The sequence below is a fragment of the Bison bison genome, unplaced genomic scaffold (assembly GCF_000754665.1).
Source record: "Bison bison bison isolate TAMUID 2011002044 unplaced genomic scaffold, Bison_UMD1.0 scf7180017864061, whole genome shotgun sequence".
In the NCBI taxonomy this organism is placed as follows: Eukaryota; Metazoa; Chordata; class Mammalia; order Artiodactyla; family Bovidae; genus Bison; species Bison bison.
Genome location: NW_011494633.1, coordinates 5,507,100 through 5,532,445, shown reverse-complemented (window position 1 = coordinate 5,532,445; position 25,346 = coordinate 5,507,100). Strand labels below are relative to the sequence as shown.

Here is a 25,346-nt window from a genome sequence, read left to right as displayed (position 1 = left end):
TCCACAAAGAAGCCTTCCTGAAAACTCTTTTTTTTTTTTTTTTTAAGATTTTTTGATGTGGACTATTCTAAAAGTCTACTGAATTTGTTATAATACTGCTTCTGTTTTGTTTTGGGGTTTTTGGCCCCAAGGCATGTGGGATCTTAGTTCCTTGACTTGGAGTCAAACCTGCACCCCCAGCATTGGACAGCAAAATCTTCACCACTAGACCACCAGAAAAGTCCCCTGAAAACCCCCTAACCCACCCTGGTCACTATCTCCTTATCCCAGTTTATGTTTCCTTGTGCTGTTTATCATCTGATCTTAGACATCTACTTATTTGCAAATTTACGCGCTGCCCTCTTCGCTAAAATAAACTTCACGAGGGCAGGGACTCTGGTCAATGCCGCATCCCCAGTGCCTAGAGCAGTACCTGGCACTTAGTAGGTGCTCAATAAATACTGCCCCACCCTACCCCACCACTTCAACAGTCATTGAAGTGAAGTGAAGTCGCTCAGTCGTGTCCGACTCTTTGCGACCCCATGGACTGTAGCCTACCGGGCTTCTCCGTCCATGGGATTTTCCAGGCAAGAATACTGGAGTGAGTTGCCATTTCCTTCTCCAGGGGATCTTCCCGACCCAGGGATTGAACCTGGGTCTCCTGCATTGTAGGCAGATGCACTATACTCGTGTTAATGCATTGAACCCTAAGACAACTCACCTCAGGGATGTCATCACCTTCCCACACATGGGGAAACTCAGGCACAGAAGGTTTAATGAATAACCTGCCCAACATCATTGTTAGTGAATGGCAGAGCCAGGATTCAAACCTATGCCATCCAACTTCAGAGTTGGTACTTTAACCACTTTGCTGAATGATTAATGAAGGAGTGATGTTACTATAGTCGGTACACCGTGTCTGCAGGCTCTGAATCCCCAGATTCAACCAACCACTGATCAAAATTCATACTTCAGCCTGTGGACAAGGAGGGCTGACTCTAATGCTCCATTTTATCTAAAGGACTTGAACACCCTGGGATTCAGGTGTCCCTGGAAGCAATCCCCCTGGACACAGGGGTGACTACACACTGATCACTGAGTGGGGGCAAGTCAAATCCCCAATCCCTCATGGGGTCCCCTTGCATTCTGCTCTGAGGTACACTGCACCCCGACTGGACCCCATCCCCCTGGGCATTCCATCTGCCTCCTCGGTCAGGCCCTGTCACACCTTTACCCTGTTAGCAAAACAGTTCTTGCAGCATCAGAATTTGAGTCAGTTTCAAAGCTGAGAGTGAACTTGAAGTCCACCCAGTGCCTGGCATGTCTCCCCAGATCTCTCGTCTTGACACAGCAAAGTGAAGCATCTTGGAAACAGGCGGTGCTGAGACACATGGTGAGCTGCCAGATGGTGCCAGTTCCCCCTGCTTATGGAGGGTCTAACAAGACAAAGCGCCTCCCACCCCAGCAAGAACCTGGTCCCTGTGCCACTCTCTCCCCCGCCTTCAGGCAGCTGCCAGCTCTACGTCAATCTGACCACGACCTAGTCTCTGAAATTGGACCCTCTCTCTACTCCACTGTTCCTGCCCCCCCTCTTCTTCTGCCTGGAACCTAAACAGCCTCAAACATCTCCCTAGGACCAGTTCCATTCTCTGTCCTGAGGTTAGAATCATCTTCCCAAAGCACGTTCCTCATCCCATCAACTCTTGGCTCAGAAGCCTCCCAACTCCCACTATCTCAGTAAGAAATCCAAACTCCTTAGCTGGACAACAGAAGCCTGTTGTCCATCTGCTTCTAAGGCAATCTCTCTTCCACAAATCTCCCCTCACTTTACATGTGTGCAAAACACACCATTCCGAGACTGTTATCCGTCAACTTTCACTAGATGACTGTTAGGATGCAGTAACAAACAAGCCCCATATACCAGGGGCATACAACACACATTTATTTCATATTTGCATTGTATACTGGCAATCATAAGTTAGCTTCTCCTGTCTTCCCATTCTAGAATCCAGGCAGAAGGATAAGACCCATCCAGGACATGCCATCCTTATGAGAAGGGGGAAAGAGAAAGAGCTGGCAGAGACACACAGCGGCTTTTAATGCTTCTGTTCAGACACAGTATCAGTCACATCTGCTCACGTGCCCCTGAGCAGCTTCATGTCCCAAAACAAGCGTCATGTCCCTGTCCAACATCAATGGATTGAATATCCTATAATGCAAGTCACATTTCTACCTAGATGGGGAGAGCTGGAGATAAGGAACTGCAGACATGACACAAATAATCACATAAAGTTCTACCTTACGGCCTGGAGACCTGGGTTTGATCCCAGGGTTGGGAAAATCCCCTGGAGAAGGGAATGGCAACCCACTCCAGTATTCTTGCCTAGAGAATCCCATGGGAAGAGAAGCCTGGCAGGTGACAGTCCATGGGGTCTTAAAGAGTCAGATTAGGGCCTAGGTTCATGGAGTTTCCTCCCTCTGTGGGGTCTAAAGTTGTACATGCCATCTTTAAGGCCAGCTCCTCCACGATCAACCACGAGGGACAATCTCCTGCTTCTCTGAGCCTTGACACAGCTTTATCTGCCTCTGAAGGTATGTACATCTGAAAGCCCCTGTATCCCCGGAGACTGTTTTAGTTACTGGTCCTTCACAGTTCACCTCCCTGTCAGATTTTAACTTTGCTGTTTAGTCATGTCAGACTCTTTGGAGACTCCATGGACTAACCCTAACCCTAACCCCTGTCCATGGGATTTCCCAGGCAAGAATACTGGAGTGAGTTGCCATTTCCTTCTCTGGGGATCATCCCAACCCAGGAATTGAACCCATGTCTCCTGCATTGCAGGGTTCTTTACCACTGAGCCACCAAGGAAGCCAAATTATAATTTAGGATCCTTGACATTGGAGTTGGTCTTTCTGCCTATGGTATTTGCGCACGGTGGGCATTTAAGCAATGTTTATTTCATGTGAGAATGAGTTTTCAGAGTAAAGAGTTAGATTTCCATTTGACTTTTGGGATTTTTTTTTTTGGCAAAAGCATTTACTTTCTTCATCATGATGTGCTAATAACTGGATTCATGCTTCCTCTTTCCTTCCACGCTGTATGTTAGGGTGAGCCCTGTTCGATTCATCTACACTTGGCAAAGTGCTTCCCACATCAGAGGCTCTTGAATTTCTTGGGTAAATGAGCAAATGAGTAAATAAATGAGTGAGCAGATCGTCTGAGCAGACTTCAACCCCAGAGGCAGCAGGAGAGGTGTGAGGTAGGGGGGGACCCAGTCAATCTGAGAGGCAGGGAGAAGCTAACTGGAAAAATCTGGCTTCGAGGATTAGCTCAACTCAAAATAATGATTATTCAAATTGAATGGAGAATGACAGTGAATTTCTGATAAGTCTGCAAACTGCATCTCACTCTGCCAACTACTCCTAGAAAGAGACAACAGGGTACTGCCATTTAAGACACAGATTGTGTCCAAAAGACAACTCCCAAGATGCAATTACAGGAGAGGAAAAGAGGTGACCAAACAGACGAGCCAGAACAAACCATAGCAAACAGACCACGAGAGATCGCGTCTACTACAGAGTTTCAGGGTCACCTCTGTCCCTTGTTGCCATGTTGACACTGGGTTATATGAAACCAGGAATGCAGCAGAAAGGGAAACGGTGGACTTCTAAGACAGGTGAACTGAACAGGCAGCTACACCACGAATGACGTGAACTGAGTAGTGATGTGCCTTCAACAGCCAACAAAGCTGGTTGCCAGATGATCAATGTCGAACGCCTGCAGCTCAGAGTAAGTTCCAGACCGACTCACCCACACAGGCTCCTAGCCTGACTCTTCAAACCTAAAATGCAAACCCCCAGGCTTCGTGGTCTACTCTTCACGATGGATTTTCACAGCCAATACAAAGAAGCACCTGCTCCTTTGGGCATGGAGGAGATGCACCCACTTTGGGCATGGAGGAGAAGATGGGCATGGAGGAGCCTGATGCACAAAGAGGAAGAAACAGCCCTTATCTTCCTTCTGCACCATGGATAGAGACCCGGGTATAAAAAGTCATAAAGACTCCCCTAAGAGGACAATGTGGTCAAGAATTGAAATCATTCCTTGCGATCGTGAGGGTTTTTAAAAAATCATTCCTTTGATATCACATGTCTCTATGGAGTAAAACAGCTTGAAGATATTTCTGCCTGTTTGTTCAAACCATGTGTGCCACTCTCTCCCACTGGAAAGGGTGAAGGGGAAGGTCACCATCATGACACCATGGTCAGAGGTACCAAATCAGAAAGGGACTTTCCTGTCCCTGGGCTCTGCAGCTTGCCTACTGAGGGGACTGGTTACTAGTTTGAAGTGAATGTGTGGGCTTGGTTACCATGGGTTCACCAGCTCTGCAAATTGTGCTTCTGGGCCCAGGAAAGGAGCAGACCCTCTGGTGCTTATCTCACCTCAGCTTCCCGGTGAATTACCAGCGGGACAGAGAAAAACACTGTCATGATCTCTTCGGGGTTGAAGGTCTCCCTACAGAAAATCCCAGGACCAGGCACTCCCAAGAAGAGAGGACCAAGCTGGAAGGCTTAACTTGGAGGAAAAACAGCCCTTTGGCATGCTTCCTGGGCCCATGGTATGCTATTAAAAAAACCCCACCTATTTAAATGCCTTTAAGCTTTTCTTCCACACTATGACACATCAGACCAAAGTGCGATTGGGCAATCAAGATCATCAGTTCCTGGAAATTAAACATGGATGGCAGACCACTAAACAATGGCTCCCAAGGTCAAGTCCTGCTGAGGCAAGTCCCTGTCTCAGGGAGGAGGAGCGTTTACCAGCCCAGGCCATCTGGCTGACAGCATGAAGGCCAGAAACTCAATCTCTCAAAGTGACAAGGAGAATCCACAGCCATCTTCCTGGATGAGAAGTAGTTGAACAGTGGTGCTCCTACTATCCTCTGTAAACAAAATCCTCCAAAACCAGGAAGCTTTGTCTCCTCTGTACTCAGCTCTGAGGCATGCCATGCTGTGGCAAGTCCACATCTGGGCACTAAACGGCAGCCTTAGTGACCACACATGCGCAGGCCTGCCCCTGGCAGGACCTCCCCAGCAGAGGGGGACAAAATATACTTGTCAGTATGGCCTGGGTTTATGGGAACCCGAGGGACTGCTAAGCACAAGGTCATCCCCTTGCTCTTGGGCACCCATGGCAGGAACGCCAGGGCAGGAGCTCGACCTGGGTGATGGAGACTCATGCAGGGACTGCAGCACGCAACATTCCTGGGACTCAGTGGGCCGCCGCTCTCACCCCAGCCCTGCACTGCCGCTGTGTGTGAACCTCAGTAAGTCCTCCCACCCCAGCTCCTTGTTAACGTCACCTGGGAGCTTTAAGAATACCTCTCTCCAGGTCCCAACTTTAAAGGTCCTCATTTAATTGGCCCAGGGTGGAATCCAGGTATGGATAATTTTTTTTAAAAGCTCCCTGGGTGAGTCTAAAACACAGCAGGTTAAGAACTTCAGCTTACAGACCTGGGAGTCTCACTAGGGCTGTAATATACAGGGTTGGAGACAGTGGGCTAGACAGTTTCAGTTGGGGATGACCAGAAGGTTCTGGAGGGGGATGGTGGTAAGGGCTGCACACTTATGCAAACTGCACCTAATGTCACTACACTTCGTACTTTAAAATGGTTTAAATGGTAACTTTCATGTCTTTTTCCATTATACAAGTTCTTAAGTTTAAATGTTTTCTGACTGCAGACTATTTCAGAAACTTGGACATGCTATTGTGACCCAATCTGTCTCCACTAGAGGCAGACTTTACAAGTCTTCCCCAAAGTTATCCGATCACAAATGCTGTTTTGAACAAGAGGCGGGGAGTGGGGCAGATCCCCTTCAGGACCCGTGCTCCTCGAAGCAACTGGGAGAATGCTGAACCAAGCACTAAGCACAAGCTTTCCATATCCAAACTCTGGCTATGTAGCTGCTAGAGCATTAAGCAAAGCAGCTAACGAGAGGATCTCACTGAATTCTACCAAGACCCCTGCTGGGTAAGCAATATAGCCCTCATTTCATTGCTGGGGAAACTGAGGCTCAGAGAGGCCAAATAACTGGCCCAAGGCTGCTCAGCTCACTGGCAGGGCTGGGACTCATATCTAGGACAGGCAGCCTCTACTCTCACTATAGTTAAGTTCCCTACATTTGAACAAGTTCCATCTAAGAGCACGTTTGTAAATCCAATGTGTTTTTAAGTCCAACAAAGTTAGCCTAGGTACCCAACTAACACGATTGGCTATATAGTACTGTGCTAGAATAGGTTTATGTCTTTCACACAAACACATAAAAAACAACCACAAAAAAATAAAGAAAGCGTTTTTAATCTTAAAGCACAGTACCTCGAAAAGTACACAAGTACAACAGCTGGCATACAGGGGCTGGCATCGAGTGAACAGACAAGAAGAGTTACTGACTGGAGGAGGGAGAGGAGGTGGGAGATGGGAGAGCTGAAGGATCGTCAGCAATAGGAGATGGAGGGCAAGCTGCAGTGTCACTCATGCCTGATGTTTATGGAACACACGTCTGCATCTTTGAATGTTTGAAACTTGAAGTTTCGTAGGTAGGAGACTTACTGTACTCCAAAGCAGCGGTGCTGATATCTCCCCTGAGCTTGTTAGGAATGCAGAGCCTCAGGCATCCCCCAGACCTCCTGCGTCTGCATTTTAACCAAGTCCCCGGGTGACCGTGAGCACATTAACGATGGAGACGCACGGCTCTGTGCTCTAACACGTGCACCGCTGTGATCTCTTGAGGCCCTTCTGACTTCATTGTGTGCGTCTAAATATTCACTGTGAGCTTGGAGCTCAGAGGCTGTGGAAGCAGCAGCAATGCCTGCCCAGTGCCTGTGGTCTACAAATTAGATACCAATCCCTTCCTCTTCTTCCTTTCTTCCTCCAAATGCATACGGGCCACCCAAAGCCCTCAAGCCATTTAGATACTTGTCACACCACGCTACATTGGGATTTTTGCCAGTGAAGGAAAAACAAGCAAGGTTTTTAAGTGACCAAAGAGGTTTCAAAGCAATTCTTTCAAGGGTTTGCCCCCTCTGAGGCCCATAGAAGAATTACTCAGAAATTAGAGAAAAGATGCAACAGCACAGCCAGTTCATTCTGCTACCAGTTCCTTTATAAACCCTCCAGCACGCTGCCCCATCTAATTTAAAGAGCCCAGGTGATGGGGCTTCCATTTTCCTGAGGAGGCTGTTTGATGAGCCAAGGTTTCCTTTAAGAGGCTCTTCCCCTCCTGCAGGGGTCTGAGGATTCCCCAGGTACAGCCTCCTGCAACCAGGTGAAATCACTGCCAAACCATGTTAAGTGCTCCTCTCAACACAGTCTGCTTTGACAGAGGCTTAATAAACCAGAGTGACTTAGCTGCTCTAATCTCTGCTTCTAAGTCGTTCTATCTACTCCATTAATCACCTCTATCGACACTCCTCCAGGTCTCCAGAGAGGTTCCACTTCTTTCTGGTAATGGGCTTCTCCAGACTGCAGACCAGCCTTTCAGCTTCAGGACTCCCATCTCTGGCTCTCATCCACGTCCTGTAAAGGCAAAGTCCTGCATCCCGGGAGCCCCCACCCAACGCTCCTCCAGGGTCAGGCAAGGTCGTCAGCCACCCTGAGGCAGCCCATTCAGCACAGAGGGCATTTCATGTGGCACGTGAATGGTCCTTATCCTGATGTTCACCTCCAAATAAGGTAGGACCCAGAGGCCACCAGCCCACAAAGGGAGGCTGGAGCGCTGACACTCTGCCAGGGGCCCTCGCAATGACACAAATCCTTCCAGGACAGGCACTCAGCTGCCCCTCTGCATACTCAGAGTGGGCAAAGAGCTACAGAAGCGGGACTCTGTGGGGCTCTGAGTGTTGGCTATCACCCAGAATAAGGGCCACAGAATTCTCTCTCTGCTAAATCTGGTTTTGTTTAAATGCCTATGTGTCACTTACAGAAAAAGCCTCTGCAATTGAAGCCTCTGCAAAATCCCGTGGGGCTTGAGCCCAGCTGATACAGAAAGCATCATAACCCAGGCATCCCAACACGGGGAGCAGAGTGCAGAAGGAGAACGAGGACTGAGGTGACCCACGCTCCCTCATCATAGCCCAGCTGATACAGAAAGCGTCATAACCCAGGCGTCCCAACACGGGGGGCAGAGTGCAGAAGGAGAATGAGGACTGAGGTGACCCACGCTCCCTCACCAGTTGGCTGTGCGCCCCAAGGCCAAAAACTGCATCCTTCACCCTGCACGAGCCAGATGGAGGAGCAGTGCCCTTCAGGCTTGGCACGACGCAGCCACAGGGCCGACCATGCCCACCCGAGCAAAGCTAGCTGAAAAGGGCCACTCTTGCCCCTGATCCAGCCGGGTCCTCTCTTACCACCCTATTTCTGCAACCACTGTACCCAGCACCAGGAACGTTGCACTCTCCCATCTGTCCAGCAAACACCACTTGCGTCAAAGCACATCTCAATGCTGCATGATGTCTTCCAGCCACGCCGGGCATTAGAGTGTCATTCCAGGTCACATGTCGCAGTCACACCTGTGGGCTCACCGAGAACAGGGCCTTCTCTTCCTACCCTCAGCACTGACCGAGGGCCTCACATACGGAGAACCAATGAGTTCAGAACACAAAATAGAGGACAGAAACCAGCCATTGTGCTCAGTACAAGGTTCTGGGCGAGGGTCCCTACAGAGGGGTCCAAGTCTAAAGAACAAAGGGGTGCTTCCCAGGCCTCCATCTTGGAAAATGGTGGTTTGTCCAGGCCCTTTATCTGCATCTGTGGTCAGAAATGACAGCTCCTACCTCCAACATCTGCTGAGACCTGCAGAAGATGCCTTTCTTCATCTAGTCCTCCACATCTGGCACAAGACGACCACTTTTGCCTAAATTTCTTCGCAATAGCTCATAACTGTTCTCCCTGTCTTCACTTTTTTTCTAGGCATGATGCTAAGAATGTTCACTTTATTACCTTAAAGTTATTACTTTAAAGTTATCCCCCACGGTGCCAGCAAAGTCGTCTTCCTAAAACACAGAGCTGCTCAGAAACCATCCGCGGCCCTCACTGCTTACAGGGTAGGGGACAAAGGCCTTCTGATGTTTGAGTCTCTTGGTCCAACATGCTTGTTACATGATGACTAGCCTCCCACACCCGCCCATACACGCTGTGCTCCAAGCTTACCCCGAGAACTAACTGTCCCTCACACAGGGGACCCTTCATCATCTTCCCCAAAGAATACAAGCTTTGGGGCCAGGTGGCCTGAGTTCCAGTCCCCACTCTGCCAATTTCAGGTTAGGAGAACTTGGGCCAACTATTTAAGCTCTCTGTGCCTCCCTCGTATCTTCTGTAAACTGAATATAATAAAAACAACAGTAATACACACCTACCACCTATCTTCCTAGGATTGCTACAAGGCTCAGCAAGGGCATCTTCAGGGCCCCCTTTTGATAGGATGCTCTTGGATCCTGATATTTACGACCTACCTGTCCTTCTTGGGTTCTAATCCCCAGGATTGGAACACTTCATATTCCTACTTGTATTACACTCAATTTTGTATTTTGAGCCTCTCAACTGGAATGAGAGCTCCCTGGAGGCAGGGTCACATCTAGGTCAGTTTTCACTTCCCTACAGGCCTAGGAGATAGTGTTATTCGATCTACACTCATCTGGCCACCAAGTACTGAACTCAAAGATGGTTTCCTACCTGAGCTCAGAGAAACTGCCCTCAGGAGGCCTTCTAAGTAATTTTTTCATCCATGTGATTATTTTAATAAACCTTAAATCTTTCATAAATCTTAAGTACAGAGTTGAACCAGCTGGTATGGGATTGACCCAGCTAAAAGGCTAGTCCCTGAACTAGGCATGTATAATGGAATCAACAGTCAGACATTTATAAAGTGAAATGAGATAAACCAATGAGGGGGGTCATAAAAGCTGGTATTTGGAAAGATGTTCTAAAGAAGACCTCCTGCATCTTTTTTTTTCTAGCCAGACATTCCACGAAGGGAGCCTTTCCTGCATACGGGCCACATGCAGCACTTGCACCAAATCCTACCTGTGGTTTAATGAGTCAGTTCTGAAAAGGCCCAAATAACTGATTTTCTCCATTTCACAATGAAGGAATGTTCTTCAAAAGGTTAAGCATCTATTATAGTTATGCAAAGGGCTTCCCTGGTGGCTCAGTGATAAAGAATCCACCTGCCAAGCAGGAGAGACTGGTTCAGTCTCTGGGTCAGGAAGATCTCCTGGAGAAGGAAACAGCAACCCACTCCAGTATTCCTGCCTGGGAAATTCCACGGACAGAGGAGCCTGATGGACCACAGTTCATGGGGTCACAAAAGAGTAGGCTATGCCTTAGGGACTAAACAACGACATAGTCATGCAAACAGTAGTAATAATACTTATATAGCACCTGACACTTGATCCTTAAAAGCCTTAGGATAAACAGCGTCATCATGATGCCCATTTCACAGGCAGAAAACTAAGGCTGTAATAGCTAAAATGACTCATTTGCGCAGGTTGTATCCGGGCCAGAATGCAGACTCTGATCTCCAAATTCCAGATCGCACTCATTAAGTCCCCCTTCACCAACAGAAGGGACCCGATGTGGGACACACAGAGCCTCCTGCAGCCTGCACGGTCCGGGCCATCTCAGCATCGACCATGCAGAAGGCCAACAGTACACATAGGTCCAGATATCGATTTCTTAACCTTTCTACTCGAAATGAAGCAAGTGCTGCCTTTACAAAATTCACCCTCATTCCTTTGTTCCTAAAAAATTCATCCTGTAAAATTATGTTCAATTTGAGTTATCTTTTGGAGGTAAATTCAGCAGCAAAAATCTGCTCAGTACTTGCTCTGTGCCAAGCTGTCCTGTAAGTACGTTATGTAGACTAACAAGCTAAGTACACGCAACCCCATGAGAAAGGTACTGTATGGGCTTCTACATGCACACACATACAGACACATACAGTGCTATTCTAGGGTTTGGGCTATATCAGTGAACAAAACAAACCCTGCCCCTTCTGTGATGTTAGGAGATAAAGTAATTAGTTCAAGGTCAGGTAAGCAGTAAGGGCAGAGGCAGGATTGGAAACCAGGCACATTGACTCCAGAGTCCATGTTCTTAACCCCTGAGCTCTTAACTCTTAATTCCTCTTGGCTGGGTGTCCTGATCTGTCCCAAAGCATCAACAGGCAAGTGGGGACGGTGGGGAGACAGGAGCTGCTTTCGTGGGCTGCAGCTCCCTGCCAGGCAGAACGGAGACCTCTGTTGTCCAACCACTATTTGCTGCAAACTGAGTTCATGCCCGACTCCAGCCTCAGTTCTAGAGCCAAAGATGCAGGGGACACAGCCGTGCCCTCAAGAAGCTCCCAGGCTAGTGTGGAAAGACTAGCAAATATTTCTATTAGCTTACCATCTGCTCTGGGCCCAGCACAACCTATGAACTGGGGTGAACTGCCTGAATTGTGACTTGGGGTGGGGGCAACATGAAACTGTTTGCCAACTTCATCCTGAGCAGCCCCAGCATATTGCCCAACCCTACCTCCTTCTGCTTTAAAAAAAAAAAAAATCAAAGTAATCTGATTCAGCCTAGCCCTGATTGAGCACTGACTCCCTGCTAAATCCCCAAAGCCTAATTACTTAACTATTGTGCATGGTAATCTTAGGAGGTGTTTGTTTTCTCTCTCCCCATGGACAGCCAATGAGCATAAGGCAGTGGTTGCTAGTGAGCATTGCTCAGGTAGGAGATAAAGCTGTGATTTCTCGTGCAGCACTTTCCTATGGCCAAAGTACTGGAGTTTCAGCTTTAGCATCATTCCTTCCAAAGAAATCCCAGGGCTGATCTCCTTCAGAATGGACTGGACTGAACTTCCTATGGACCAAGCCCTCCACTTCAGAACACCCTTCAACCGCCACCTCGTACCCTTCCAGGGCTCAATCAGGCTTCACCTTCTCCAAGGAGGGGACCCTTGCCCTGATCCACCATACTCATTCCTCCAGAGGTGTTTGCTATAGGCGACTCTGTTATTTAAGCCCCCGACTCCTCCGTGCAAAGCCTATTCCCTGACAGCGGAGACTAGATCCCCCCCAAGCTTCACAGCCTAGTACATCTCAGGCTTTGTAGACAGTTGAGAAATACACATTGCCATTAGGTCCTCAGGCAATGTCTTGAGACCGAGAGCTGCAGCCCCCTCCTGTGCTGAATTAGCAAAGGTTGCCATGGACTCAGAATCTGGGGGCACCTTCCCATGTGCAAAGGGACAAGCCACTGGGCAGCGAGCTCCTCTGCTTCTCGACCACAAAGTGACCTTCCTAGTCCTTTCCCAAAGGGGACATGCACTGGCCTTTCAGAAGAAACTAAATTATTCCGGCACATTTATTTTTCTTCTTTTTTCGTCAAATGCTATGCTCCAATGGCCTCTTCATAATGGACAATGTTTTTTTTTTTAAAAAAAAAACCCTTTTCAAGCATTTGACTTTGCTATTGAGTTGAACGGCTGGATCTCTTCCACCCAAGGCAACACATGGCAATGCTTAATGATTTCCATTTTTAACTCAAGGAGGAACGTTCCTCAGAGTTCAAGAGGAAGCCGAGTGGGCGCTCTGGATTGCGGGAGGCCCGCATAGCGTCAGGAGTGGAGAATCTGGAAGTCAACGGGGGGAGCAGATGGCCCAGCAAGGAGGCGAGATTGCTAGCAGATGGCCCCCATAGTTTGGATAAGGCAAAAAGAAAAAAAAAAACTTTTGATTGCAAACAAATTGGTATTAGAAGCATACCAAGAAGAGAGGCCCACACAGATGTTTGCTGTTGCAATGGGCAGGCATTCCCTGTTCCTTTACGGGGGGACCCAGTCAGTGACGGAGGCTGGAATTGCAACGCAAGTCCTCATCTCTAAATTGTCTTTTTTCCACCCGGTTTATTCATAATTATGGATAAGGATGTAGGCACACAATTCGGGCCATCCAAATTAAAACGCTTGGCCCCACAGACAACGCGTAGGGCAGTGAACGCATTCTGCAGGATATTGTTCTGGTGGATACAACGTCATTACAGGTCTATATCACAACTCAGAGTGCACAACACAGAGGGTGAATCCTGCTGTAAACTATGGTTGTGGTTAACAATAATGGACGAATATTGGCTCATCGACTGCAACAAATGTACCGCAGCAACTCCAAGTATTAATGGGGAAGCTGGGAAAAAGAGGAATAATAGAGGAACTCTATTTTCTTCTCGAATTTTCTAAAAACCTAAAACAACTCTAAAACAAAATTCTGTGGATTCTCTCTAGCACACACACATACCTGGCTCTTCTTGCTGGCTGGGTGACCTTGAACTGGTCACTTAACTTCTCCGAGTCGCCTTTTCCTTATCTTCAAAATGAAGACACTAATAGCACTGACCCAAAGGGTTTTTATGAGGAGTAAGTAAATTAATACACAGAAGGCACATGGAATAGCTCCTGCCCATAGTACGCTGGTATTAGCTGTGATTACAATGATGGCCACAGATATCGTGTGCCAGCTACCCTGAGATACTTCAATCATCCATCATGGGATTTAAGGCTTGCAGCAGCCCTACGAGGCAGGTAGGAAATGCTACTATCCTCATTTTACAAAAGAGAAAACCTGAAGCTTAGAGAGATTATATAACTCGCTGAGGGTCACATGGCTGGGCAGTATGCGTGAGGTGGGACTCAAACCCACATGTCTGCCTTCCCCACCACAAGCTGCCATGTCCAAGAAGGAAAGAGCTGGTGCTCTCCGGACAGGACCACTGTCTGGCTGCTGGAAGGCTTTGCACTTATCCTATGTAATCTCGCTTTGGAGGGTGGGGGCTGTGAGAGAGGGACAGGGGTGTGGGGGAAGGAGGGGGAGTAGAAGGGGAGAGACCAACCCCAAAGGCCAAGCAGGATCTTGGCAGAGCCAGTACTAGAACCCAGACTTTGGCTCCTAAACCACTTGATCCGCTGTATTAACATATCCACTTCACCCACATAAAAAAGCCAAGAGTGATCACCCTGATGACAGACTGCTCTCTTCCTTGGCCTCCACTTGTGGCTCTGCCAGCCTATCTCTGTTCCAAGGCAGATGGTGACAACAGCCCCAAGAAGTCACCTGGGCTCCTCTGGAGGTTGCCCTTTGCAGGAAAGCCCCTGCCCGGGCTGGACCACCTGCTCTGCCGCCTGGGACAGAAACTGAACCGTGATCTCCCTGCCCACAGGGATAAGTTCAATTCTTGCTTTTCCAAAGCAGCATTTGCTTTTACATAACAACTTTCAAACTTGGGATGTGTGACTTGTTTCCCAAGCCTGCTGGAGCAGCCTCCGAACAGACGTTCGTTCAGAATCCAGACACTTCATCTCGTCTCCGGTACCACCTCACCTCCACACCCACGCGGCCTGATGTACTTTTTGCAGCTCTGGGTCCCCTCCTCCTACTCTTGCCTTCTCGTGCTTTCTGCACCTCTGCTCCCCACACCGGGGGCGCCTACAGGGACCCACAGCAGTGGGTTCCTCCTCCGTGATCACATGTCCTCCTAACCCGGCTCAATACCAGCTCCTGTGTGCAGGTCATCACACCCCCCCACAACCCACCCCCTCTCCTCTCCCCTTGGTCTGTACATGTAGCCCTGACCTGGAACAGAAAGGGAAAGTAGATCAGAGCCAGGCTGACTGCAAAAGATCCTCCACCTAGAATGAGATCCAACGCCTCTGCTTTCCTGAAAATCTAGAGCCTCCCTTCATCTTCACATACCTCTCAAGAGCCTGTTTACCCTCTCTTCCCCCCAGGCCTGCCCTCTGTGGACACTCTGATGGGCTGAATGCATGCATGCTCAGTCATGTCTGACTTTTTTGTGACCCCATGAACTGCAGCCTGCCAGGTGCCTTCGTCCATGGAATTTTCCAGGCAAGAATACTGGAGTGGGTTGTCATTTCCTACTCCATATGGACTGAAGGTGTCCCCACAAAATTCCTTTGCTGAAGCACTAACCGCCCCCCTCCAAGGTAATGGTGTTAAAGATGGGGCCTCTGGGAGGTCACGTGGGTGGCACAAGTCATGAACGATGGCTTTGGACCTGATGGGATTAGTGGCCTCACAGGAAGAGCCAGCAGAGTTGGTCTCACTCGCTGTCTCCTGCCACGTGAGGATACACATAGGCCAGGAAGCGCGTTCTCACAGGAGCCTGATCCTGATGCTGGTATCCTGATCTAGGACTTCCAGCCTCCAGAATTGTGAGAAAATACATCTCTGTTGTTTAAGCCACCCAACCTATGGTATTTTTGTTATGGCCACCCAAGCAAAGACACAGCACCATGAGCCCTTTCAAAAGACATATGTGAAAAGCAGGAATATCAAACATGATGAAGAAAATTCCTCCAGCATCAATGGAGGGAACCAAGCTCCTCTCTCCCTTTTCAAGCACAAGGCACAGGATGCAGGAAGCCCAAATGAACAGGAGTGACATGGCAGAGGCAGGGCCACTGATTCCATCTCAAATGTGTGGGAAAAGGCAGTGTAAGAATGGGGGAAGGCATTCCCACCCCAGCTGAGAAGCCAAAAAGGATAAAACGCTGCCCAAATGCCAAGAGATGAAAACCAGCTTCTCTATTCAGAGGCAAGTTCTGCAAGGTACACCATCCTCCAGCATCCCAAACCTCCAAAAGGTTAAAAACAAACAAGAAACGTATTTCCAGAAAAGAAAATAAACAGTGTGTGGTAAGATGTTTACTTCTTAATTTATCCTCATAAAATTCAATTGACAGATAGTTTTCCAGCCCTATAATACACAGGCACTATGTCATCTCTGGGATAAGCAGATTAAAAAAATAATCATGAAAATGGAAGCTGATGTGTGAATATGTGTGTATAAATGCTTGATGGGTATTAACTCATTTAATTCTAACAACCCTATGAAATGAATGCAATTATCACCCCCTTACCACCATCATTTTACAAAAGGAAACACTGAAGTACCTATTATGGTTTTAAAGAGCAAATGAGCCTTGTCTTTTATATCCTAGTTGAGAGAGGCAAACAATTTAACAATAGATATAGAGCCTGTTAAAAGCTCAACCAAGAGAATCAGTGACATAGAAGGCTACTTTGGGTTGAGTGATCAGGAAAGACCAGTGGGAGCTGGCAATCACACAAAGGAACATCTTGGAAGATTGGGGGTAGAGGAGTTATGTGGTCCCCAGAAGCTCCAAAAGTCAGCCACAGAATGTGTCCATCACTGGCTCTCACGGGTCAGTGCCAGGCTCAGGCATCTGTAGCTCTCAGAACCTCCCAGAATCACAGGTCCCACCCTCAACTGTCTTCAAACACTCCAGCTGTCACCACAGAGAGATGTGTGGAAACCCTTTGGGTCCTGATGCAGACTGAAGGTTTGTGTCTCCCTGAAACTCTTACATTGAATCCCTAACCCCTGAATGTGATGGTGTTTGGAGGTGCAGCCTTTGGGAAATGATTAGATTTATTTGAGGTCATGAGGGTGGAGTCTGCATGAGAGGATTAGTGCCCTTCAAATAAAGGGAAAGGAGACCAGACCTCCCGTTCTCTCTCCACCATATGGACACAGTAAGAAGAAAGCCATCTGCAAGCTAGGAATGGAACTAGCCAACACCTTGATCTTAGACTTCCCAGCCTCCAGAACTGAGAAATAAACGTCTGCTCTTGAAAGAGAAAGAACAAATATCATATATTAATGCATGCATATGGAATCTAGAAAGATATTGCTGATAAACCTACTTGCAGGGTAGTAATGGAGATGCAGACATAGAGAATAGATTTGTGGACATGGTTGGGAAGGAGAAGGCGGGACGAATCCAGAGAGTAGCATGGAAACATATACATCACCATATGTAAAGTACACAGCCAGTGGGAATTTGCTGTAGGACACAGGGAGCTCAACCCAGAGCTCTGCGACAACCTAGAGGGGTGCGATGATGTGGGAGATGAGAGAGAGCTTCAAGAGGGAGAGGACATATGTGTACCTATGGCTGATTCATGTTGATATGTGGCAGAAACCAGCATAATATATCCTCCAACAAAAAGTTTGTAAAAATAAATGTCTGCTCTTTAAGCCTCCCAGCCTATAATGCTTTGTCTGTCAGCCCAAATTACGGCAGTTCCCACAGGATTCAGCGTCACTGTCCTTCATTCCTATTTCATGCATTTGGTAGGGAGGACCCAGTGCCTCTGGGGGAAGAAAATAAATGACTTTTCCATAGACTTGAGTGGTCAAAACGAAGCTTGTTTTGTTTGTTTGTTTCTTGCTTTTTTTTTTTTTTAGCTTCCCTACATTTAAAAAGAAACCAAACTGTGTTTCAGGAAAATCACTATGTCAGACCAAGTCTGAGCCTTCATTTAACATTCAGATACTTACTGAAAGTCTACACAGTGGCAGACAGTGTCCTAAGCCAGTGCTGCCTGGCCTTCAGTGGGCATGGGAGCCCCCTGGGGGATTCCGTTAGGATGCAGACTCTGACCCTGCAGTAGGTTTGGGGTGGGCCTGAAACTCTGCATCCCTAACAATCCCAGGTGATGCCAACCTCACTGAGCATCAGGACTCCAGCCCAGCAAGTGCATCAACTCTGGCTTCAACTTGGAATAAGCTGGAGAGGTCTGAACAAGTCCTGAGTTCTGGGCTCTACCCCAGACAAAGGCAATCAGACACTCCAGGGTGAGGCCCGGGCATTTCGAAAGTGCTCAGTGGGGACTTCCCTGGTGGCACAATGGATAAGAATCCACATATCAATGCAAGCAACACAGGTTTGATACCTGGTTCAGGAAGATTCCACATGCCTCGGAGTCACTAAGCCCATGTACCTCAACTACTGAGCCCGTGTGCCCTAGAGCCTCACAAGAGAGGCCCGGGCACCACAACACGGAGTAGTCTCTGCTCTCCACAACTAAAGAAAGCCCACGCCCACCAGTGAAGACTCAGCACAACCAGAAATAAATGAAGTGCTCAGTGATCTGAACGTGCGGCCAGGGTTTAGAATCACTCTTCTGGACATACAGCAGTGAGCTAGGTAGCCCTCAAGGGGAGACAGATGAGAAATAACTAAATTATTTTAGACAGCAGAGACATATGTCATAAAAACAACGCGGGATAACGTGATGAGGTCAGAGGGGGCTGGGGGGGCGGGGGCAAGCGGGAATTACACTGAAGAACAAATAACAAGACAGAAACACCACCGAGATCTGAAGAGATGACCCCAGGCTGAGAAAAGAGCCCACTTTCCACCTCAAGTCTTAAGGGATGACAAGAGCAGGGTCCCATTTGTGTTTTTAGGACACAAAGCTGACAGGTGCACAGGTTGCACTCTGAGGGGAGAGTAAAAATAAGACATGTTTCCTTCCTGGAGGTTCTTATGAAAACATGAACTAATGATTGCTGAACACCTACTGTGGGCAACGTGAACTAATGATTGCTGAGCACCTACTGTGGGCAATGCTTCCAGTCTGGGAACTGACACAGCAGGCCCTTCTTCAAGCTCCACATGAAGAAACATGTGGAGAGACCACATGGGGAGACCACATCCCTAAAAGACCCCATCTGGTAGATCACAAAGGGGGCAGTCTAGCTGGTGAAGAGGGATGCACGGTGGATTCTCAGAGGATGCAAGAAACTTGTGGTTCTTTACCGGCAGCTCCTACAACTGTGTAGAAAAGAAGGCAGCCATCAAATGCCACCTTGTCACCACTCCCCTCCACAACCCCGACAGTAACTGGCAGGGAGCTCTGGTCTACCTTCATCGCAGCACCCCAGAACAGGACTGTTACAAAGCCACCTCCTGAAAATGCCTACCCCTGCCGGCTCCCAGGGGAGCTCAGGTGTTGGAGGAGGAAGCTTCAGTCCCATCCCTCCAGACGCAGAGCCTGTGACCTAACTCTAAATGGGTCCAGGCCCAACACTCCCCTGGCCAAGCAGCTGGCTTAAGGAAGTCACTTGACTCAAGTCACACCAACCCACCAGAACCTCGGGGCTTCTGCAGAAACACCTCAGGCAGCAGCACTCTGTCCAGCATTTTGGGGTCTGGGAGGACCTAAAGCCAGAGCTGTGGTCACTGCCCGCTGGATGATATCTGAGCTCAGTGGCAGAAAGTGAGCATCACAGTTCACCTTTGATCTCAGCCAACAAATCCCCTTTTTTGCTAAACTCAGTTTGGGGAGGCTTTCTGTCACTGCAGCAGAGGCCTGCTTCATCTAGACCCCTGGACTCTGCCGAACTGCCTTGGACTCATTCGCCATTCTCCAAGCCCCTGATGTGGTTCTGTGAGGCTGCTGCCCGGAGAGCCTCTGCAGTCCTCCCGTGTCCCTGAGTCCCCTGGGCTGGGACTCTGTCTTCTCTGCTGGATCATGATCTGCTTGATGACAAGGGCTGTCTCTTATACTTGCTTCTGCCTCCACCAAGTGCCCACTTGTGAAATGGAAAGGGGGCTAGATATTCTCATGGTCCTCGGATGAAGAGGCTGGAAGGGAACTCAGGCTTCGGCCCCATCTGGCCTGGGCGGAGAGCAGGGGCAAGTGCAATAGGGAGGGCGTGCGATCTGAGCCAGGTGACCCAGGACGCTCATGCCGGCCAAGAGATCCTGGGCAGTCACTGAACTTCTGAGCCTGGTGTTCCTCACCTTTGCAAAAACACTGAGGCGTTTAATGTTGGAAAGGGCACTTTCATTCCATCACCTGACCAATATTTACCGAGTCCTTTCTATTGTGCAGGACACTATCCCAGAAACAGTTGATACAAAGCGAACTCTTTGGAACCCCATGGACTGTAACCCACCAGGCTCCTCTGTCCATGGGATTCTCCAGGCAAGAATACTGGAGTTGGTTGCCCTTTCCTTCTCCAGGGGGTCTTCCCGACCCGGGGATCAAACCCGTGTCTCTCGTGTCTCCTGCATTGGCAGGCGGGTTCTTTCCCACTTGTGCCACCTGGGAAGCCCAATCCAAGTGACTTGTTGCTAAACATTTTGCCAGTTTCCCTGCTTCCCTCTTTGAAGGGGGACAAAACCAGGCATTCCTGCCAAATAGGGCTGACTGCTCCATAGTTAGTGGAATAATTTTTGATCAGACAGTACACTGAAGAGACAGGAGCAACAGTAGGGCATGGGAGACTCTAACCTAAGAAATGGGGTCCTGACTAAGCCAATGTGCCCAGACTACACGTGACAGAAGCTACAGGACGAAGACACAGCCAGTCCAGGATGAGAGCCTGGTGAGCTAGAAATCAGTCCAGAACGCACTCCCCCTCTTTACCCAGGGTGAAAAAGCGTTCCCCACATGGATGGTGCAGATTTTAGCATCTCAGGAGACTGGAATGAGAGGATGGGCCCAGCCACAGTTCCTGGCTGTACACATGTTCACGGGTTAGTCCCACACATGCGTCAGCCACTTCCTGCTGCTGGAAGAATGTGCTGAGGGAGGTGAAATGACGGGACAGCACCACTGCCCACTGGGTCACCAGGACAGAAGGGAGTTCAAAGGGAATCCCAGCGGCTTCTCTGCAAGTTCACCCAGCCCCATCCCCATCAAGCAGAGAGTGAACAATTTAGAGATTTACCTAAACCTCTGTGTCCCAGATGAACTCCTCAGACAGCGTTTTGAGGGAAGAGAAGTTGACGGTGTTGAAAACAGGCTTTGAGGGAAGGCCCTAGCCTTCCTGGGTGCATGGAACTAACCAAACATTTCAGACCCACAGGCCTAGGTTCCCGGACCAGCTTCCCCACTTAAAAGTTTCATGACTTTGAGTGACTCCTGTCTCCTCCCTAGGTATTTACCCACCTGTAAAATGTGGATAAGACTTGCCTATGAAAACAAGGGCTTCCCGGGTGGCACTAGTGGTAAAGAATCTGCCTGCCAATGCAGGAGACACAAGAGATGCGGGTTCGGTCACTGGGTGGGGAAGATCCCCTGGAGAAGGGAATGGCAACCCACTCCAGTATTCTTGCCTGGAGAATCCCATGGACAGAGGAGCCTGGTGGGCTATAGTCCATGGGGTCACAAAGTGTTGGATACAACTGAGCAACTGAGCACAGCACTGCGTTGCTGGCACTCCCATGAGAATAAGCCACGGGAAGACTGCCTAACCTGTTCCTTTGGCCCGGGTTTCTGGTTTCTTTTTCACACAGCCCCATGCAGAGCCTCACCCAGTTCTTCTAACAACTCTAGAGTAGGAGGCCAAGTTCTGTTCTTCCCATTTTACAGGTAAGAAAACAGACATCTAAAAAGACTGACTTGCTTGGCAACTTGGTGGAAAAGCTGAGTGGTATCCATCTAAAATAAAACCTCCATAGAGTGTGGAGAAAAAGGAACCCTCCTACACCCTTGGTGGGAATGTAAATTGGTGAAACCACCATGGAGAACAGTATGGAGGTTTCTTAAAAAACTAAACACAGAGTTACCACGTGATCCTGCACTCCCACTCCTGGGCATATATCCAGAGAAAACCATAATTTGAAAAGATATGCACCCCATGTTCCCCAGTGTTTATAGCAGAGCTATTTACAACAACCAAGACACAGAAGCAGCCTAAATGTTATCTACAGATGAATGGATAAAGAAGATACACACACAAGGGAATATTGCTTGGCTATAAAAAAAAAAAAAAGAGTGAAATAATGCCATTTGCAGCAACATGGATGGATCTAGGGATTATCATATCGAGCAAGAAAGACAAGTATCATATCACTTATATGTGGAAGCTTAAAAAATGATACAAATGAACTTATTTATAAAACAGACATAGACTCACAGACTTAGAAAGCAACTTACAGTTACCACAGGGATGGGGGTAAATTAGGTGCTTGGGACTAACATATACACACTACTATATGTAAAATAGATAAACAGCAAGCTTTATAGTATAAACCCGTGCTGTATAGTATGGGGGACTGTACTCAACACTCTGTAATAATCTAAACGGAAAAGAATCTTAAAGAGAATAGACATTTACATATAACTGAATCACCTTGCTGTACACTTGAAACACAACATTAGAAATGAACTGTACTTCAATTTTTTGAAATAAGAAGATAAAACTTCATGGTTCCCAAAGAGCTTTCAAATGCATCATCCCACTGAGTCCTTTGCACAAGGAGCCCCAAGTTTGGGAGCTGAAGCTAAAACCTAGGACTGGCCTGTCTGAGCTTCCATTAGCTGGCCAGTACAGCTCCTGGGAAGAAATCTCTACCCATTTAAGCAAAGCCTGTGTCTGGCAAGAAGAACAGACAAGACTGGGTCCCTATAGTCTCTGACCCGCTGGATAAGTCTGAAGAGGAACATCAAACCACCTCCCAGGGCGAGGAGAACCATCTTTCAGGTTGTAATGATACCTGGAATTCCTCTCCCAAAGAAGGGGCCCCAGTGTGTCCCACCCCTGCAGCGACCCTGGGTGGTATGACCTGGTGGGTCATCCCAAAGTGTCCTCTCCCAGAGCAGCTGGGTGTGCTGCCCCTGGAGTTCCATCAGATGGACTCAGCGAGCAAAAGGGCAAGAAAACGAAGACATCCAGACAAACAAAATGGGGGGTGCAGGCAGAACACTGACCCTTCAGTAGCACCATGAGAACAAAAACTGAAAATTGAAAACTCTCAACTGTGACCTTTTCAGTTGTTGGATAAAGAACGTGAGTTGCTTAGCAGCACAACTGATTAATGTCTATATGTTACCTTTCAACTCCTTATTGCTACCCTTTCCCATTCAGGGTCACAAAACCATCTTTTCTCAGCTCTGGTTACGACTGTCTACATCCATACCATCTTGAGGCCAAGTCAAATGCCTTGGGAAGAATCTCTTACCAGGATCTGTGCAATTCTTAGCTGCCTCAGTCCCATTCACTGGTGCCATCAGCCTTCTATTTCTCCATGTGTCTGGGAGAACATATTTGCTCACAGAAGCTGTTCTGTGCCCTGGATTAGAAAATAAGTCACAAACACCATGAGATCAACATGGCACCTACATTCTCACAATGGCCTTACAGCATATATCTAGCTCTGTCAGCTAGCCTGTTTGACTATTTAAAGCCATCTGCAGGGAGTGATACCATGACTGGAAGCACAGTATCACCTGCTCACCTACAGTAATCTGTTTCCTAGATCTAGTTCATTGTTTCTAGTCCCAGATAGGTCAGCATGCGCTCTGACCTTGGCCACGATTGCTTCGGTCTCAGCCCCTCACAAGTGCAATACAGGGTTTAGACAGGTGACCATTAAGTTCTTAGCCAGCAAACATGCTCAGGTATCCCGGCCCTGAAGGATAAAGTCAGCAAACAGGTGCAGAAAGGTGATGGGGTCTGGCCCGGGACTTTGCACCCTTGAATGTGCGTACAAATCACCTGGGAACCTTGTTACAATGCACATTCTGATTCAGTAGGTATGAGCCAGGACCTGGAATTCTACACTAACAAGCTCCCCGGTGACATTGATTCTGATGGTCCAAGGGCCATACTGAGTAACCAGGAAGATCACTGGAGTGGATGCTGATGACCAAGTGCAGTTGAACTCCTAAAGGCCTTCCTGATCCAGCAAATAAAAAATAATTCTCACTTTAAGACCTTTAAAGTATTCATTTACCTCTCCTGAGGTGCACACTGCTTCAGCTGGGTAATAATACCTCTTCTATAATGCTGACATCTAAGAGCCTCTAGGTATTTTGTTATTTCTAGTGTGTAATTGAGGGAGAAAACACATCAACTTGCCCAATTGCAAAGCACCAGGTACTATGGTGTTCAAATAGCCTTTCTGGATTTCTTTTGGAAAGGGCAAGTTTTGTTTAATCTTTCATCCTCAAATCACAAAGTTTGAGTTTTGAAAGGCTGTATAAAGTTTAATGAAGTGCCACCTGATTCTTATCAATTAATATGAGCCTCTCTAAATTGTCCCTAACTACTCAAGAAGGTACCATCTGCTTTATTCCCCATATCCTGATTGTTAAATCACAGCATTTCTTTCGTTTTCTTAAATGTTTGAAAATACACACATATATACATATGCACATATATGTATAACTGAATCACTTCGCTGTACACCTGAAACTAACACATTATCAACTATACTTCAATTGAAAAGTTGAAATAAAGTTGCCAGAGAACATTAAAAATTAGAATATTAAAAACAACACTAAAAGGTCCCCAGCACCTTTTAGTTTCCCAGTGGGAACGTTAGCCACTCTGAATGTCTTCTGAAGGTTCCACCTGGGCTCACATCCCCTACTCCATCCCTAACATTTTTTGTAAGTTTCTTGTTCTCTCCATCTTAAATGTGCATATCCTAAGCAACTCCCAAATTTCCTTGTCTCTTCTCGGATGCAAGGCGTGTGGATAGTAGTTCCAGGCACCAACACTCTAATTCCGCGGGGATTAAGAGGAGTTGAAAAGTGATTTTGAAACACAGAGGCAACCTCCCCAGGGGACAGACTGCCCCACCATTTTTAGGGTTTGGAGAGGAAGGACACCCCGGGCGCCCCTTCGGCAGGGGCGGGGGCGAGAGCTGAGACTCAGTTTCCAGCCTCAAAACCTGGGTTTTCGAGGGACGCGGAGAGCAATCTTCCGTGCTCCGCAAAATTGGAAGGAGGTCCATTCAGTCTCCTCCGCCCCAGGCCAAGATAATCCATACATGGACCTCGCCGCTGCGCTCCCCACACTCCCTGGGCACCCCCAGGGACAGAACTCTGGCGCCGAGGGGCCAGTGGTTCATGCTTTCGCCTTAGTAACACAGACCGGCAGCCGCGTTCTGAGCCCCCAGCGGCCGCGCGCAGCTCAGGGGAACAGGCACCAGCGCTCAGAGCGTAGCCATCAGCCCTCCTGGGTGCGCTCTACCTGCCTGATGGGGAGGGGACTGGATGAACCCTTGGAGCTAACCTGGCTGGGAAGAGAGGGAACACCTCCCAGAACTGCCCCGCGATTTTCCAGCCCAAACCCCCCAACTCCCCGGGCAGGCCCGCACCATTACCTACCCCAGCTGCCAAAGAGGCCAGACGCACAGCACACCAGGGCCAAAATCGCGCACACGAAGCCAACTTGCTGCGGCAGCATCTCTCGCCTCCTGCGAACTTTGCGCGGCCCGGGGGGCCCGCGGAGCGCCATTCCGCAGCGCCTGGATGCCGCCTCTGTCAGAGGATGGGGAGTCCCAGCGGCCGGAGTGCTATCTGGGGCCGAGCGGCGTGGACTGGAGCGGGCGACTCGAGGCTCAGAGGCCAGGGGCTCCAGGCCACAGGTTCATGGCCCGCGGGCGAGCTCGGCAGGGAAGCAGGGAGAGGAGGTGGTGGGCGCGCGGCGCGGCCGGAGCTCAGAGTCCCGCGCGCGGTGTGCGCGCTCCGCGCACCATGG

At 48.5% G+C, this 25,346-nt stretch overlaps 1 protein-coding gene across 2 annotated transcripts in view; it reads right to left on the bottom strand.

Moving 5' to 3' along the window:
- The window catches only part of SLC24A4 (solute carrier family 24 (sodium/potassium/calcium exchanger), member 4), a 187,642-nt gene extending 162,539 nt beyond the window's left edge, over positions 1-25,103 (bottom strand). For both annotated transcript variants that reach the window (XM_010836200.1, XM_010836201.1), the window contains exons 1-2: positions 24,974-25,103; positions 22,819-22,929 (exon numbers count right to left, since the gene is read on the bottom strand). In XM_010836200.1, the coding sequence (XP_010834502.1) occupies positions 22,819-22,929; positions 24,974-25,103 (241 nt within the window). The remainder of the gene's footprint in view (positions 1-22,818; positions 22,930-24,973) is intronic.
- Positions 25,104-25,346: the final 243 nt, after the last annotated feature.